This window comes from Lasiosphaeria miniovina (assembly GCF_030549165.1).
Source record: "Lasiosphaeria miniovina strain SMH2392-1A chromosome Unknown B0T26scaffold_8, whole genome shotgun sequence".
NCBI lineage: Eukaryota > Fungi > Ascomycota > Sordariomycetes > Sordariales > Lasiosphaeriaceae > Lasiosphaeria > Lasiosphaeria miniovina.
The window spans coordinates 453,446-471,178 of NW_026848227.1; the positions used below are offsets into that span (position 1 = coordinate 453,446).

Genomic DNA, 17,733 nt, shown 5'->3' on the forward strand with positions numbered 1-17,733 from the left:
TAATTCACTTCACTCATTTATCCAAGTGCTGGAGCGCCCGAGGGGATCAGCGTGACCTGCCCGCACGATATTGTTCTGCGCAAGCCCCGATCCTTCGCCGCCCAACTAGCCTACACGCACATTCCAACACTTATCATTGATTAGTCTCGCCTTGCACTTCACTTGCATAGGCGTGCTATACAAACACTTCGTTGGATACCTCGGAATCCTGCCTTGCCTTGCCAAACCCCTTGCCAAATTGCTTCCATCTCAGGCTAAATCTGGCGCCAACCTTGACCGCAAGCGTGACCGCAAACCTAACCCCGCCAGGGAGACGCGTCCCCAGCTACCAGTTCTGGTAGACAGCCTGGGTGAGACACGTCTCTTGCTATCTCTTCTCTTTTTCCTTGGCGCTATCCTTCAGTCTCCGCCCTCTACCCCTCCAACTAATTCCTGCAGCCTTGTCACCTGCTCATCCTTGGACCGTGACACGTCCCTCTCGACCGTTACTTATTCCGCTTCCTTCGTTCATTTTCGCGATGCAGACCACGACCAGGAACGGGGGTCTCAAAACAGAACTTATCCCGACGTCGCTCCGCGTTCTTCTCACATCGCTCGCGTTCCTGTACCACGCCGTATTGGTTGCCACTTATGATACCGGCTACTTTCGCGATGTCGGCAGACGCCAAGGCCCTTTCCCTGCCGATTTCCAGCCTCACGAAGCTATCGTGGCGGACAAAATATCTCCCTCGCCGTTCCAGAACGCCAACACCACGAGTAAGTACCCAAGTCCGACGCACTCCCCCAAGTGACGAATTGAAAATCTAATCCATTCGGCCGTCGCAGAGTTTGCCGTTGACGGCAGTGCCATCCCCGAGATTGACTTCGACGTTGGCGAATCATATTCTGGCCAGCTGCCTGTTGGCGGCGACAGCGACGGAAATCTCTTCTTCTGGTTCTTTCCTACCGTGAACCCGGACAGGCCTAAGGAGATTCTGCTTTGGCTCAACGGCGGAGTAAGTAACCCCAAACGGTAACCCCAAACGGTAGCCCCTCATAAGACTGGTAGAATGCTGTATTAGCATTGGCTCACAACTGGAAAACAGCCTGGCTGCTCCTCCTTTGAAGGACTGATGCAGGAAAACGGACCAATCTCGTGGCAGCCAGGAACAATCAAGCCTGTTCGCAACGTCTGGAGCTGGCATAGATTGACCAATGTGGTCTGGGTCGAGCAGCCCGTTGGCACTGGCTTCTCTACCGGAAAGGTCACGGCGAAGGACGAGGATGACGTCGCCAAGCAGTTTATGGGCTTCTGGAAGAACTTTATCGATACGTTCAGCATGCAGGGCTACAAGGTGTACATCACGGGCGAGTCTTATGCGTAAGGTTTGACCCAAATGCTGCAATGCGTTGGACAGTGTCTGACACGGAGACAGCGGCATGTATTGCCCGTACATTGCGAGCAACTTCCTCGACGCCAACGAGACCACCCCCGGGTACTTCGACGTCCAAGGCATGCTGATCTACGACCCTGCCATTGCCTACCTCGACCTCCTTACCGTAGTCCCGATGGCGTCCATGGTGAAGTACTGGGGAAATGCCCTGCCGCTGAACGAGACGGCCCGAGCCGGCCTGGAAAACATGAGCGCCGCGTGCGGTTTCGATGCCTACATGGACAAATATTTGACCTTCCCGCCGCCTGGCCCTCAGGGTGACTTCTGGTCCCTGTACCCCGAGGGCAGCATCCGCTCCTGCCAGACGAGCCTCTACGTCGAGAAGGCCGTTTTCGAGATCAACCCGGCCTTCAACATCTACCAGCTGACCCAGCTGTCGCCCATTCTCTACGACCCGCTGGGGTTCTCCAACCAGCCCAGAGGCAACACCAGCGACGTCTTCTTCAACCGGCGCGACGTGAAGGAGGCGCTGCACGCGCCGCTGGACGTGGAGTGGGCCGAGTGCGGCGGGCCCGTGTTTGCCGGCGCCGACGACGACGACCTATCGGACCCGTCGGTGGTGCGCGCGCTGCCCAGCGTCATCGACCGCACCAAGAACGTCATAATCGCCCACGGCGCCCAGGACCTCGTCCTGCTGGCCAACGGCACCCTGCTCGCCATCCAGAACATGACCTGGGGCGGCAAGCTGGGCTTCCAGACCCCGCCCCGCGATCCCCTCTTCGTCCCCTACCACGACGCCGGCTACGGCCCCGGCCGCGTCGCTGGCTCGGGTGTATTGGGGACGACACACACGGAGCGCGGGCTGACGTGGAACTTGGTCTTGATGACTGGCCATCAGGTTGGTTGCCCCCCCCCCCCCCCCCCCTTATTTGCTGGACAAAAGTATCGAATTCTGGGGTCTATTTGCTAATGTTATTCTTTCACAACGGACAGGTTCCCGCGTGGCAGCCGGCGGTCGCGTTCCGACAGGCCGAGTTCCTGCTCGGCCGCATCAAAAGTCTCAACAGCACGCAACCCTTTACCATCTTCCCGCAGACCCCGCAGCCAGACGCCGGCGTGCTGGGCCAGGGCTTAGGCATCACCCTGGCGGCTGAGGCGGCAGTGTCGAGCGCACAACAGAGTGGCGGGGGACAATCGAGCCGAGATAAGCCCAGTCAGTATCCCCAACCCCCTCCCAACCCACCCCCCCGCGGTTGTGAAGTGCCCCGGTCAAGTCTGTGATGTTACAAAGGGGCATAGCTAACGCGCGTGTCAATCTCCATCACAGGTGCGGCATCATCTTTCAGCAAGTCGCTTTGGCAGAATCTCACTGCAGCTACGATAATAGCGCTCCTCGTCGTTTGGGGAATGTAATTCGAGCCACAGCGAGAAAGAAAGCGGCAGGAGGCAGAACAGTTTACCTGGCGGTTTTGGAGGGATATTTGGAGGCAGTACTCTGGAAACAGCACATGGGACAAAGTCACTTGGAGAGAGAATAGGGAGTAGCCCAAGTACCGGCTACAACCCAACGAGGTTCCTAGAGAGGCAGTCACTAGCTAAATTCAACACTGTCCCTGTTGGGTTCACCAGGGTACCGGTACTGGACTCAACAGGGCGTGGCTGCACGCCGAAAACTGGTGGTTCAAGTGATGGATTGTAGATGTCTGTTCTTCTCTCTAGCTTTCTGGCAGTGCCAGAAAGCCCGTTCTTATACTACTATTGTGGTGGCGAAGTTGGTGGCGAAGTCTCTATCTAGAACCTTCGAGGCCCTTCTGCTTGACAAATTCCAACAGTCCCTCCTCAAGTTCTCCGTGTAGCTACTACTCTTTCCTTTGCTTGGTCGGACCATTTGAACCCGCTCATTGCGCAACGGTACCAGCAAAATGTTGAAGCCAGAAGAGCAGCACCCCCAACAAGAGACAAAGAGTTAGACACGCACAGGCCGCGAAGCAGTATCGTCGGCGACGGCCTTACTGATAAAGGAGTTATTCCAGTTGTACTGGTCTTCCGAGCCCTCGAAGGCGACTAACTTTTAGAAGCTAAAAGTACATAAAAGCAGTCAAAATAAGGGTGTTCCAAGTATTATTATATTATGTTGTAGGGAAGAAAAAAAGGCCTGCGCCTACAGGTCCGGGGACAAGTGTTGACCCTGTAAAAAGGCGGTCTAATTAGGTGCCTTGTGCAGGCCCTGCCCGGGCACCCTAGACCATGCGGAAAGTAGTAAGGTCTTTCTGACACAAGGTTTGGCATCGCCGCAGATCGCAAATATGTCTTCCATATTCATTCACCGCTGCCAAATGTGTCTTCCACATTCATTCACCACTGTATTCCCGCCTCGACCGACCTACCTAGCGCCTGCTCAATCTTCCACTGGCGCGCATCATCGAGCAGCGGTATTGCAACCAATACTACCACGACCATGAACCCTCTGTTGTCGGGCCTAATGGCAATGTAAAGGAGCGGCTTTGCAAGATTAGGCCCATCCAGAGCTAGCTTGCCTGGCTCCTGGGTGTCATTGAGATCTTATCACGCGCATTCACAGGGCAACGGAAATGGAGCATTTGATGCAGGGACGTAAAGCTTGAATTGTCTGAAAAGGTCTGTCTTTTTGTTACCTTTGGGAGTATTGCCTCAGGGGCGTCGGGAGGAGAGGATAGACAGAGGAGGGCTCCTGCAAGGGCTGCGCCATGTCGTTGGCGGGGCCGGCCCCAAATCGTTGGCAACGTTTCCATAATTGTATGAAGGGCCCTTCGGATCGAATATTGACAGCGGATGTCCTCGGGATGTCCTCGTTCCAGTCATTTTGAATCGGCCGCACCTACTTTGTTAGCTCGGACCTGGACGTCTTCCCAATATCGATGGCAGTACTCGGCGCGGATGATGTTGAAGGAGCATCCGACGGCACGGTTGCGCGCGATGCAAGATGCGCAAGCAAAGCGGAGGCACAAGCAAAGCCCCAGTACGTCGGGAGAAGAATGCAATCCGGGAAAGGCATGGCGCTGCCGTGACGGCCGTAGTTGTCGGCGCAGTCAGGACACAGTATGCGAGGGCCAGTTGGCCTTTCGAGTATGCAAGGAGAGCATTGACGACTCTTCGCTCAACGAGTTTCTCCAAGAGGTTGGAATCGTGGAGGCAGGTGAGACATTGGGGTGGAAGTACTGATGCATTGGCTTGGACCAGGGTGGCCAATGAATAAAAAATATTTGATTGGCCAAAAATAAATATTCGATTTGATGACTAATTGAATATTTTTCGAATATTTGAAATATTTGTCATCCTACCCCGCAGTTATTCCTCACCCCACCTCCTGACCCCTCCATCAAATGCCTCATTCACCATTATCACCACCACCACCATCACCACCATTACCACCACTACCACCATTACCACCACCACCACAATGTCTTCCATTATATCTGACGATTCTTTGGCCTCTGGCCGCTCAAGCCAAATTGCGAGGGACCACGCCCGGCCACCTCGAGAAGATGAGCCAACACATGAGGGCAAAAATCTGATGTTTTATTGCAAATATTGCCCTGATTTTGGAGCCCAAAACACCTCAAACTTCAAAAACCACCTTCAATCCAAGCATCAAATTATCATCAAGACCTCTCGAGCAGTCAATACACCAAGCAACCTTGCTTTACAAAATCTATACGACCAAGCGCTTACCACCAACCAAACCTCAGAGCTAGATGCTCTGATTCTTACGAAATCTATCAATAAAAGGGTGATTACCGAAGCAATTGTCACTCTTATTGTCACTCACAACCTCTCCTTCCGAATAATCGAAAGCCTAGAGTTCCACACCTTCTGCAAAGCCCTCAATCCAGCACTTACCAACGAGATTATCTCATCGCATTCTGGAATCAGAAATCAGATTGAAAAGTCCTGGCTTTACCATAAGGACATTGTTCGAAAGAAACTTCAGTCAGCATTATCGAAGATCCATATCTCCCTCGATGTTTGGACTTCTCCGAACAAAAAACTATTCCTTGGAATTTGTGCTCATTTTGTGGACCGGGAGAGTGAGAAACTTTCTAAAGCACTGATTGCCCTTCCTTCAATTCCTTCACATCACGCCCAAGTTCAATGTACAGTGTTATTCTCTGTCCTTGAAGATTTTGGGATATATCAACAACTTGGCACAATCATCAGCGATAACGCCTTTACAAACGACAAACTATGTGACCTACTTAGCTCTATTCTTCAAGAAAAAGAACTGAGTTGGGTAGCGGCAGATAATCGGATTCGATGCAACGGCCATATCATCAACTTGGCAGTTCAAGCTTTTCTTTTCCAGGAGTTGGAAGATTTAAATGAAGAAGATGAAGATTTCCCAGAGAAGCAAAAAGTTACCTTTCGCAGTTTTGGCCCTCTTGGCAAACTTCATAATATTGTTGTTCACTCCCGTAGCTCTCCTTCTCGAATTCGTCAATTTAAAGACCTTGCTAATCGGGGTATTCCTCTTGATAATAGTACAAGATGGAATAGTTGGTATGAGATGTTGAGAGTTGCTGTTGAGAAAGAATCTGCAATAGATTCTTATTTAAAGTTATGGTATCAAGATCTTCAACATGATTTCTTATCTCCACAGGATTGGGAAACTCTTCGTTTGGTACTTTCTTTTCTGAAGCCATTTTACCGTGCAACAAAGGCAACTGAGGGAGATCTTGCTACCATTGACCGAGTTCTTTTCAATATGGACATTCTGGTTCAACATTTTAAAAAGAGCCTTCTTACTTTTCAATCTGATTCTTTCTTTTCTTCTCGGATTCAGAAAAGCTGGGAAGTCTTTGATAAATATTATCTAAAGACAGAGGACTCTCCTTATTATGTGGCAGCTATTATTCTTCATCCTTCACGTCGGACTTTATATCTCAAACATAACTGGGAAAAAAAGTGGGTTCGGCCAGCCATCCAGGCAGTTAAAAAACTGTGGGATGACTTTAAAGAGCAAGATTTCATTCCGTCAACTCCATTGCTTCCAGAACTAACAGAAGATCTTGATGACGATTACGACATCTTTGCTCGGAATCTTCAGAATTTTCCACAGCCACAAAGCAAAGATGACTTCGAAGAATACATATCAGAGCCTGCAATTCCAATCGACAAATCACCACTCACTTGGTGGTTAGATACACAGCAGCGGAAACGGTGGCCTCAGCTTTCACAATTCGCAATCAATATGCTATCAATTCCAGCAATGAGTGCAGAGCCTGAACGAGTTTTTTCAGGGACTCGTCGTACAATATCTTGGGAGCGGATGAGATTGGGCGAGACTACTGTTGAGATACTTGAGTGTTTGAAGCATTGGAGAAGGTCAAGGTTGATTGAACAGATTCGGATTGAGGAGGATACTGATCGGCAATAAGCGAGATTAAATATTTCAAATATTTCCAATCGAATATTCGATTGCTTAGTCATATTTATTCGATTCGAAATCGAATATTTTTTGCCCACCCTGGCTTGGACATTGGGGTGGAAGCACTGGTGCATTGGCTTGGACGTTGGTGGTGATGTAGGGTTGGATTTGGTCGTTTTCGATGAGGACTTGAAGCCATTCGCGTCTGAGGTCGACATGATTAAGCTAGCACTGTCAGCACCACGCTCCTCTTAGCTCGCGATGGCACATACCTGGTTTGTGGAGGGCATGTTGCTGGTAGTGTCCCTTGCCACGGTGAGCTGTGGGTGGTCCTTCGTTGCTTGACGAGCATGCCCCCAGTCTCACAAATGTCCCGAGCCATGACTGCGGCGAGGCCGTATTTGTGCTGCTCGTCGATGTCGTCTCCCGTCATGTCGATTGTCTCGAGTGGTTCGAGTGGCTCGGTCTTGTTGCAGGATGCATTACGCCTGGTGAAGAGGCACGAGGACTCGCTTGCGACGTTTCGTGGCCGCAGCCCATAGGTCGCCCGTAAGTACAAAAAGCAGTTCTCGCCGAACTGCCTCGATGTGGACCTCAATGTCGGAGGCGTTCCTGGGATTATTCCAGGTCAATGCGACGAAGAAGCCAGATATGGTTGCGAGTCGACAGAACCCCTGACTCTCCATCAGATATTCTAGCTACGTAGGGTCGAAGAGATCTATAAATAGAGGCGTCCGATTCTCGGAGCTCATTGCGAGCTGGGCCCGTTCTTGAGGAGGACGGCTTGAAGAGGGCGACTTGAGGAGGGCGAACTGAGAACGGCAGGCTGAAGACGGGGAACTGAAGATGGGGAGCTGAAGGCGGCGGCCTGAGAACGGCGAAGGCGGCTTGCTCGAGATGAAAGGGAGCCGGTGGAATGGACGGACGGTGGACGTCTTATACGCCCCGGACGTCAGGCAACCGTCCCTTCACTGCTCGTTTGCGCAGACAGACGTCTTGTTTCATGCCTCGCTTCGCCATCGCTGTCTCTGTCCCCTTCTCGAGGCGTCGAGATCATAGAGCAGCTTCATCTCGGCGAGGGCATAGAGAATCGTGATCTCCAAGCTGTGGCTGCTCGAGGAAGACCTCGGAAGCCTCGTTGTATGCCCGGACCTCGCCCGTTTACCCCAACTCCAACATGCTCGACGCAACCGATGGTGTGGTAGGAGCTGGTGAGGAATCCGTCGACATATCGAACGTACGGAGAAGTGTCTGGAGGTAGCGAACCGCCTGCCGTAAGATTGCGGACGAGCATCTTGGCACCTATATCGTGAGCAAGCGCGGGCAAGTCGAGAAGCTCGCCGCTTGGCCCAGGCTGCCTCCTGACATTGCCGCCTCCGCCTCTTGACTGAGCCTAGGATTCGTGCATTGAAGCCGGGATCAGAACCTCATCAGCATCCCTGCCTCCTTGCTGCCTCCACCTGATGACAGTTTACTTCTTGCCGTCTGCGCCATGCACACTTACGCCATCCCACTCCCGGAGGTCATGCCCACCTGCCTCCCTCCTCTCCTTGCGAATCGGCCCGTTGAGTCCACCTGGTGACCCGACCATCGACACTCACGCCCCCCCTTTCAAACTGGCGATGCTCTGCAGGACGTGTCCTCAGCGACCCCTTGCTCCGGATCCTGGAAGCTTCCACTTGTCGACTTGGACTAACTGCCATCTCCCCAACTCACTATTCCGACCCTCCGTAACGCCTGAAAGCCCTTCGTCCGTCCATAGACTTCACTCACCCATGCGCGGGCATTCTGTTGGTTCATCCTTAAGACCGTTCCTGGACTTGCCGCCTGGTCTGTTGGTGGATTCATGCCCCTCCAACTCCTGAACCCCTTCACTGCCGCTGCCATTCCTGACGTCTGCCCTCCAGGAATAGTAGATGCGCATGCGGAACCAACCAATGCCCTTGGTACTCTCCGGCGGCTACGCCAATAAGACTGAATCCACCCGCGACGCAAAATGATCATCTAGACCCGACCGGCCTTGCGAATGGAAGGCTTGTCTGAGAAAACAGACGTTAGGCTTGCCTTCATGTTCTCCGCCCTGGCTGCCTGATGGATAAGTCCTACATCAAACGCTGCGGGTCTTCCGGTTTCGAGGGCACTTGATCACGACAGTGCCCGTTTTTGGGAACCGCCCAACCATCTCGACTTCGGTGTAGCTATCCAGAAAATACGTGTACATGTACAGCGTGTGTCTGGGGTCCTTATGGATGCCGCACGCCAAGAAAATGTCACTCCTTCAATTCATGCCATGTTGCAGCTCGTGGGCAGCGGGAAGACGACAAGGGAGGAATTCATTGCTATGTGTTGATACAGCATGTTGCAGCTCGTGGGCAGCGGGAAGACGACAAGGGAGGAATTCATTGCTATGTGTTGATACAGCCCGGCTACCCAATATTTCCAGATAGCGGCCCTGCGACCTCAGATATGAACTATGGCATATAGAGCGAGCGTCCCCGGCCTCAACAATTCTCTGAATGAAGAAGACCTAGAGCAAAGCCGAAATATATTCAGTTTCCGGTCTCCGATATCAGTCCAGCAGTAACTAACTCACACAGTTATAACGGGCTCCCGGACGATTCAAGACAACCCGAAATCTTCGAGGCACACATACGTGATCTTGCCGCACTCTTCGTTCGAAATCACGCTCAGGGAATCTTTGGAATCCACTTAGCTCATGCCCACTTCGCCATCCCTAAGAACACTATCTTACTCGGAGCCAACCACGATATACCTCGCTGCCGCTGGGAAAAGGTCGCTAAGGTTTAGACGATGGGTCTTTAGCAACGTGTACGGGCATATATTCGTTCTGACCGACCATGATTTTCACTCATACGAGTATCAAGTAGGCCCTGTACCCGACTTGTCTCGAGTTGACAGCTCCTTCCTCCCAGAGCTCGCCCAGTTTCTCAATACCAATGACGGGTAATGCCTGTTAGACTTCAAGCCATCGACTCATACTTCTTGCAAATGTTAGAGCTCGTCCTCCCTCACGGAGCCATCATGTTTCATGTGGGATACTTCGGATTTGAACGGGTGCGTCTCAACTAGGCAAATTGGTTGGAAGTTTGAGACGCAGCACGGCGAGCCACGCGTATATCAGGCCAATGAGTCGCACGGTCAGACGCGTATAGGGCATGAGATTTGTAATAAAGGGGAAGCTCATCCAAAGCTAGAGACTTTTCAGCACCTCAAGTATGCACTTGCAGAGGCTGGCATTCTATAGCTTAGCACCAACAAATGCTCTTGTGGAGGACACGCGTTGGTTATAATTGAACGATATCTGATGAGAACGCCGATGTCTGCCAGCGCATCGGAGATGAGATTAGTAATTTATCACTTGGCCCGTTTGCTTAACAACTCGCCTAGGTCTTTCGAAAGCCGAGCCGTGAGGAATGAGGGCTTTCTTCCGAGCTGGTTTGTAGGCCAAGGATTCGTGAGGAATATCTCGACGTGGTGCTCGAACCCCCGCTTTGTTATCACCCGAGTTAGAAACACAGACTCGGTTACATTCGCCCCAACACAAGCATCTTCGCGATTTAAAGGCTGTATTCTTGCACAGGGTACTGAATGAAGACGTTATATTCCAAGTCTGCCTTTAAGAGTTATTCTACAGAGACCTCAGAGGTAGTATCCTTCCAGAGCTTCGCGAAAAGGATAGTAATTCCAACTCGATCCTCTGGTCTAAAACGATCTGAGCTAAAATTGAGAGCGCCTCTGACTACAGAGAGATCGCGGTGCGTTTCAAGGCAATATATTGCATGCTCACCGAAACTACTCTTGACTCAAGAGCGACTTTCTTGGAATTTCTGTGCCGCCGTCGTGTGTTGGGGTGGGCTATGCCGATTCTGACTGGCTGCTAATCCTAGACTTGTCTCCAAACCATTGCGCCGTAATCCTCTAGGTCCGGAACGCTAAACACAAAGTCTGCCTCCCCAGGGCCCGGATCCTGAATTAAGAGAAGCCTGAACGATGGTATTAATGCACCTCTAGTGACATTGTACGAAACGGGGTTGGTAGTGGTATTTTGAGCGATGGCAATACTTTGCTGGAGTATAGGCTGAAGAGCAGCGGTTTGTTGAATGGTGCCGTCTGTTGAATGGTGCGTGTCGTAGTAGCTCCTAGACGAGTTTGTGCTTCTCCCTCCCACATTTCCAAAATGATGACGGAGCGAGTATGGTCATATTCGGCAAGAAGAACAATCTTGACCTGGTGGTCTGACGTAGAAAACCACCACCTGTCACGTTCAGCGACGTCAAAAAGAGGGTAGAATGTGATGTATTGTCCAGGGAAGAAAGAAGGGCGGAATTCCCTACTTATGACAGTTTAATGCCTACTTTCTAGCATGTAAGCACTAGGCCGTTGTCGGCGTAGATCAACATACGTAAACGCGCCATTCCAAAGTGGCCCTGTTACGTAACACCACCTCATATCGTAATGCAACTCGCCCAATGACTCGGAGTGTCCCGCCTCGATGACAAGTGTTGGCCAAGCCCCTTTATTACCACGTTCGGGGTGGGGACCACCGGTAGGGTCACCCTCTCCGCCGTCTCCTCCAGGATGACCTTGTTCAACTCGACGTGTAGCCAGCCCAATTGATCTCCAGCTTCTCTCCCTACCGCTTCTGACGAGCTGGTCACAAGACGTTGTAAAAATCCAGGCATGGAGTTCTTCATATAGGTCGGCTAAGATGGTAATGAAAAGGATCTGGCAAGTGCTATTGTAGCGGCGAACACGGAACTTGCGGCGTCGTTTCTCTCGCTCACACGCGGATTCGGTGAAATGCCTAGAGAGACCTCTAAATAATTAGTATACTATATAGAAATAGAAGAGTAATACCATACCTGTGACGGCAAGGAAATCCCCAGTAGTGGAATTAATGGCGTCGAAGAGATCTTGCATATTGGTGAATCGCACGGTCTAGGGATCGTTATCTACCCAAGTAGGCATAGTAGACACCGAAGTAGGCATATTAGACGCTGATAAGGAGCCGCATCGCATCTGAGCCACAAGTGGGCGTAGGTGGCGCACATGCTAGACCAAAGGGGTGAACTTTCCGCATTTGGACACTTTAATTATCTAAGGCACTCCAGCTCCAGCACTCAGCTGACATCTCCAGCGGGACGATTCAGCGCCGCAGCGATGACGTCTCGCAAAATGAAGAGTCCATCTAATTACGTTCACGGCCGCGTGGCCGGAGTTGTCCAGTTTCGAGCTGCCTCTCAATACAGAGTACCATTTGCGTCACACCAATTTCACTGTCTGATGCTGCGCTTCCGCCCAGAGATGCGCGTCATCGCAAGACTCGAAGAACCCGATTCGGCGAAAAGTATCACCCGTTTCCAGCTGCCGCACCACAATCAGGCCCTCGGAGAACCCGTTAATATGCACACCTAGCTGCAAGAGACTCAATGCCCTTCCACGCACCTCGTCTCTCGCGCCTTCCTTCCCAAGATCCATATGAACCACCACCCGCTGCTGGCCGCCTCCGTCCTTTGGACGCAGCACGTCAGCAAGAGCCAGACCACTAGTAGAACTTGCAGCCATTTCTACCGGCGCAGGCGTGCCGCCCAACACCCCCACCGGCGCAGCGATCAACTTGGCCCTCACAAGCACCACCGCGCCCTCGTCACCAACCACCTCCACCAGAGCCGCCGTCGGCGCCCTGACGTCCTGATCGCGCTGCTGGACCTGACAATCCAGCGACATCCACGACCACGACGGCGCGCGTGCTGACCGTATATCGCCCGGCCTGGGCCTGGCACGCCACCACGCGCCCAGGACAAAGCTGCTCGTCCACAGGCCCCACAGGCACCTATCGCCCCACACGGCGGCAAACACATTGACCACGCCCATGAGCGCACGCACGCGGTCGTCGGCCACGGTCAGGTCGCGCCCCGTGAAGTCGCTGATCACGTCAGCCCAGTGGCTGGCGCGGCGGGCGGCGTCGAGTGCGCGCAGCGCCGCCAGCGTGGTGCACGTGAGCGACGGGAATGGCGCCGTGTACAGCACGCTCGCCACCAGCGGCCGGTGCCGGTGCTTTCCGCACATCCACACCGCCTCGTTCCCAAAGGCCAGCACGCGGCCCGAGAGCAGGCGCTCCTGCAGCGCCCAGCCGCGCTTGTTGAGCGGCAGTGCCTCGACTTGGTCGTATACCTTCTTGGTCAGGTAGAGGCGGCCGGTCTTGCCGTTGGCAAGGGAGAGGTCAATCGGGGCGGTGCTGATGGTGCTGGTGGCGGGGCTGGAGTCTGGGAGGGCGGTAGGTGAGAAGCCCTGGTTGACGGATGTGGCGCGCGAGGCGGCAAGTGTGAGGACCGAGTTCCGGTACACCTCGCCCATGTTCTCAATCTCGAAACCCTTGTCTTCCTCGCTGTCTTGGATAATGCACAGTGCGTCGACCCAGAGGTATTGAAGCCCGAGCGCTCGCGTGGCAGCAACGGCATCGCGGATGGTCAGCGGTAGGCGGTCCGTGTCGATGCCCTCGACGAATGTGTCGAGCGTATCATGAAGCAGGATCAGAGGCTGTGGGCCACCCCAGCAGTAGCTCAATGTGACGTACTCGGCATGCTCATCCGGGCGAGCAAGGTGGAGCCGAACTTGACCACCAGCCACATTGAGGACACGGGTAGGAAGGGGAGTTGGCTGGCGCGGCTGACACTCTGAATGGCCGTTTCGGCACTCGTCTATGATTCCTGTTGCTATCGAAATCACTGTTTGTGATGTGAAGTCGGAGTGGACTGGCCGTCTGGGAACAAACGCGGCACAAGGATCGTCTATCAGAGTTAGCCCGGCCGCATCGTTTCGGAAATCTGCGGATGCCCAGCTGCACAACGAACAGGTGGATGGCGCGGTACCTTTGTGAGCGTAGAAGCTCAGCGGCGAGACCCTGCTTCTGTACCGACGCCTTTCGTCAGTAATCCAGGATAGCTCGAGGCGACTGATGACGAGTCCACCATTCGGCTTGACATATTTCGAGTCGTTTTCCAGGCGGACCCAGATATGTCGGTCCCGGGCGGCGAGGCCATTCAAGGCAGCGCCCCAGTTCTCGGGTTCCAGAAGAAGCCTGCAGACGGCGCAACCCGAATCGGAGTTCTGGCGGAGGCCGGATATTTGCAAGTGTCGAAGGCCGTCTTGGGTCATGAGTTGGGAGATTCCTTCTCTCGTGAACATAGCCCTGCAGGCTGCACAAAAGCTCGCGTTCAGAACCTCATCGCCAAGAATGGCCAACCCGTTCGAGTCACTGGACGGGGTCGACATTGGCAAGCACGCCAGCTCGATATGGGGATCGCCCAGTTTAATGCCTTTCGATGGCGGCGTGAGGAAAAAGGCGGGGTTCCATCCCAATGCGTCCTTGAGGACATGGGGCCCGCTCAGCTCCAGATAGCTGTACCGACAGCTCAAATGAGGAGAAAACGCCAATGGTGTGGTGGCAAGTTAGCGTAGCGCACTGGCCATCTCCAGGCAGATGCACCCACTATTGAGGCAGAAGGGCCTCTGTCGTGACGGCCAGCGCTTAAACCAGCCGAGGGCAGAACCACATGAATCTCATGCGCTTCTACGAGCTACAGTCATCCACAAGGAGGTGTGGATAATTTACAGGCACCTACCTACCTTTGCTAGCCACCTGAATGCACCCTGCAAAGCAAGGAAACATGCAGGGATTAAGTTGGTGTGTGCCACAGCAGCGTTCATTGCCTGACAATGCAACTGTATTAATGAGCGATAAACCAACCACGCGTTAGCTTCTAGTTGGTCACCGTTTAATTATTTTCAGCACGGCCCACCGCCCCTCACAGACTACTCTTATATGGGGAGCACATCCCTACTCCGCTAATAATTCGGTTTCTGCGTCTTGGCTCAATGTTTCTCCGACGACGATTGTGCGCGACGAGCAGGAGTCTGGCTGCCGCCAACAAAAACGGCAACCGTTGTATCGTCAGATGGATCCCGTCAGTGCCCTTGCGGTAGCATGTAATGTGCTGGACATTTTCGACCGCGCTGTCAAATATGGGAGAGGCATCGAGGAGATTTACGACTCGGCTGGCGGCCTCACAGCGCAGGCCGAGAGCCTGGACAATGCCGTCCAATCCATGACCGCCTGTTGGAATAACATACTGGAATGACGCGCTGATCCAAGGAATGCGGCTCCGCATTCCTGGCCACAGCAACGTCTGTGGAGGAGCGGGCCTGACAGATGCATATATATTGGCCTACGCCCACCTGTTCAGATAGATAAGAAGACAGACAGACACAAACGAATCCATCACTTGAACCACCACCTTACGGCGCGCAGCGCGCCATGCTGTTTCCAGTACCGGTACCCTGGTAATTCCTACACCGCCATCACCACCGACCTCTAAAAGCTCGAGAAGGAGATCCTCGAAACCGAAACCGACACCGACACACGTATGCGCGAGGTCGCCAAGCAGTGTAGCGACGTCTGCCAGGCCATCCAAGAGCTTCTGGCCAAATGCAGGCCCGGCCAAATGCAAGCCCAAGGACGGTTCGACTCTCTCGGCCGTCGTCGCACGGGTCCGCGTCACGCTGAAAAAGTCGGATTTGGATGCGTTTCAGGCCAAGCTGGACGAGTCAGCCTGGTCGCTCCACGCCCTTGTCGTGCAAAAGGCTCTGTATGCCTAGCTCCGTGTAGCACTTTAACAAGTGCGCAGGCTTGTGTGCTAATTGGCCAAGTGCAGGGTAGGTCAACCGGTTCTGCAGAGTAGACTGTAGGGAACTGTGCCCTACGGTACAGTACAACAGTGCTCTGTGTATGGCACTAAGGGAAGCAAGCTGACTGCCACAGGTCTGTAGAACTCTGCTACAGGCCTGCCACTTGGACTATGAGGACTCTTCTCAGTAGTCTACCTCGTAGGCTGTAAGGGACTCTATATGTAGAAGAATGAGGTTGCGAGTTGACGAAGAACATTTGCTATAGTCAAGGACTTCGAGGGAAGGTTGTGTGTTAGTTCCCCTGTTGGTCGTATGGGACAGATTACCAGCGCCGTAGCAGCTAAACCTGTAGGAAAGCAGTCGGCCGGAGGTAGTAGAGCGCGCGTAGATCGACGGCTTCACTGTTCCGATTCGCGGGCGGTATTCTAGGCCACAGCGCGTCGGGATGACCAAGACAGATCAGAAATTAGTTAGGGCTACGGCGAGCATGAAGATGGGGTGTTGTGGATGTCCGAATCAGCGAAAGACCACACCATTGGCGGTGTCCGGGACATGAAGGGCAAGGCCATGCAAAAGGTGTGGGAGTGGGTGGTGGGCACCGCCACCCCTCTCACCACCGCCCAAGCCGTTCTAAGCAACCTCTGGAGACGCCGGAGGTTGCTTAGAACGACCGAAAAAAGGAAGTCTTTCTCGGTTTGGCCGGTCTATTCGGCGAAGACGTTCTTTATATGCCGCTCGAACTAGAAGACGCATATTATTTTGCCTGCTTTCCGTTCCTCGAGGAACCTGGAGAAAAGCTCGGCTTCCAACTCTGGCCACTTCGGTCGGAAAGCATGTTCTTTACCGTATACGATCTTTTCCTTGTTGGCCCACCACCGTGTAATTGTATTGCGGGGAATGAGAAAATGATCAGCGGCTTCTTGACAAGTGGGACGTCGAAAGCCAGGCTGGTACAGAGGAATGTCGTCAGGGTCGAAGGAATCGCTAGGACTGTTGGACCGTTATCGAGGGGCCCTATGGTGCTGGTCGGAAGGAAGATCAGGCTGTACATCGCGGACTTCGTGGAAGCAAAGGTAATCAAGAACCTCTAGCTTCGTCCTCCAGGACCGTTGACTGACGGGCTTTTTGAGCGCGGGCGGAGGTGTGTAAGGCTTCTTGTCGTACCGCGAAGAGAGCTTTTTTGGTCGGGGCCTTGCTTTTGCTTGGTGGTGATACCCTCATGAAATTCGCGGGGCTTCGGAGGCGACGGTGGTAGATGTGGTTGTTGAGAAAAGAAGGCATTCGGAGTCATCTCAGTCATGATCTGTGTTGATGAGACAGAGAGTTATTTTTTGCAGCGGCCGTATTGACAATGGTGGAAGGACTCTGATGGGCCTCCAAAGAAGGATGGGAGTGGTGGTGGAATGGCCCTAGCGTCAGGTTTGCGTTGCGACTTGTTGACTGCTTGTGAGAGGACATGAAGAGCCGCTGGCAGCCACGTGTATATATATCTCTGGGGCGGGACCCTCAACTGTTTTCTGGAGGAGTTATCATCCACCCCAGCCAGCAATTAAGAAGGGTCAGATAACGCTCGACCGTACTGCTTCCATACCAAACCGCCTTTCTGCAGACCCCAACAACCATGATGGCCGCCATCCAGCTCGCCGGTCTTGAAGCTTACAACGAGGGTACTTGGACTCGCCTCGCGGAGGACCGCCTCGCCTTCGCCCAGAGCAGGGGGAACCCCCTGTCGGAGAGCGTCTGGTCGGAGACCGGGTCAGCAATAATTCCATCCCCAAGCTAGCCTAGCCAGTCGTACGACCCTAACATCCGTGACCATCATCTAGCCAAATCTTTGTCAAGAACGGTGTCCATGACCGCCTCAGCCTGTATGTTGCCCATCGTCACTTCGCCCTGAACCTAGGCGAGGCAGTTGTCGAGTCTGGCAACGTCGCGACGCCCTGGCCGCTGCAGCCCGCCTCAGAAGCCGTCCGTACCACTGTGGCTGCCAAGTCGTGGATGTTCGTCGATGGCAAGCTTGATGCCTCTCATATTCTTGATGCCCTGGCCACGCCTGACAGCCGTGGAACTCGATCAGGTAGACATTGTCGCTCAAAGATTGCTGGGCGTGGGGCCAAGAAATCAAAGTTGAATCTCAGTTGCTCGAGTGCAAGACTCAAAGCATCCGCCACTGGTGACGCGCTAGTTAGTCGTCTTGCATTTATCGATGTCCGAGTCGACCAAGTTGAGGATCTGAGCCCAGGCTGA

General features: G+C 53.4%; 6 protein-coding genes across 6 annotated transcripts; 3 read left to right on the plus strand and 3 right to left on the minus strand.

The window, feature by feature from the left end:
- Positions 1-518: 518 nt before the first annotated feature.
- Positions 519-3,905, plus strand: B0T26DRAFT_756663 (Alpha/Beta hydrolase protein; the record flags this gene model as incomplete). The annotated part of the gene is made up of 6 exons (XM_060446135.1): positions 519-756; positions 826-995; positions 1,086-1,360; positions 1,416-2,271; positions 2,367-2,534; positions 3,765-3,905. 6 exons carry the CDS (start codon positions 519-521, stop codon positions 3,903-3,905), a joined length of 1,848 nt encoding a protein of 615 aa, XP_060289947.1.
- A 3,873-nt stretch (positions 3,906-7,778) lies between these two features.
- B0T26DRAFT_680834 (uncharacterized protein) lies at positions 7,779-8,701 on the minus strand (the record flags this gene model as incomplete). The annotated part of the gene is made up of 5 exons (XM_060440546.1): positions 7,779-7,902; positions 8,019-8,170; positions 8,282-8,352; positions 8,494-8,514; positions 8,551-8,701. The coding sequence occupies 5 exons, from the start codon at positions 8,699-8,701 to the stop codon at positions 7,779-7,781; spliced, it is 519 nt and encodes a 172-aa protein (XP_060289948.1).
- A 549-nt stretch (positions 8,702-9,250) lies between these two features.
- B0T26DRAFT_744198 (uncharacterized protein) lies at positions 9,251-10,042 on the plus strand (the record flags this gene model as incomplete). The annotated part of the gene is made up of 5 exons (XM_060444380.1): positions 9,251-9,336; positions 9,375-9,579; positions 9,666-9,670; positions 9,756-9,821; positions 9,868-10,042. 5 exons carry the CDS (start codon positions 9,251-9,253, stop codon positions 10,040-10,042), a joined length of 537 nt encoding a protein of 178 aa, XP_060289949.1.
- Positions 10,043-10,383: 341 nt separating this feature from the next.
- Positions 10,384-11,787, minus strand: B0T26DRAFT_815310 (uncharacterized protein; the record flags this gene model as incomplete). The annotated part of the gene is made up of 5 exons (XM_060447365.1): positions 10,384-10,908; positions 10,944-11,053; positions 11,243-11,612; positions 11,661-11,736; positions 11,776-11,787. The coding sequence occupies 5 exons, from the start codon at positions 11,785-11,787 to the stop codon at positions 10,682-10,684; spliced, it is 795 nt and encodes a 264-aa protein (XP_060289950.1). The 3' UTR covers positions 10,384-10,681.
- Positions 11,788-12,492: 705 nt separating this feature from the next.
- Positions 12,493-13,587, minus strand: B0T26DRAFT_596097 (heterokaryon incompatibility protein-domain-containing protein; the record flags this gene model as incomplete). Its single annotated transcript, XM_060435605.1, has 1 exon — positions 12,493-13,587. A coding segment is annotated over one exon (1,095 nt), but the record flags the coding sequence as incomplete, so codon positions are not given.
- Positions 13,588-17,107: 3,520 nt separating this feature from the next.
- Positions 17,108-17,733, plus strand: B0T26DRAFT_756666 (uncharacterized protein; the record flags this gene model as incomplete). The annotated part of the gene is made up of 3 exons (XM_060446136.1): positions 17,108-17,241; positions 17,313-17,563; positions 17,672-17,733. 3 exons carry the CDS (start codon positions 17,108-17,110, stop codon positions 17,731-17,733), a joined length of 447 nt encoding a protein of 148 aa, XP_060289952.1.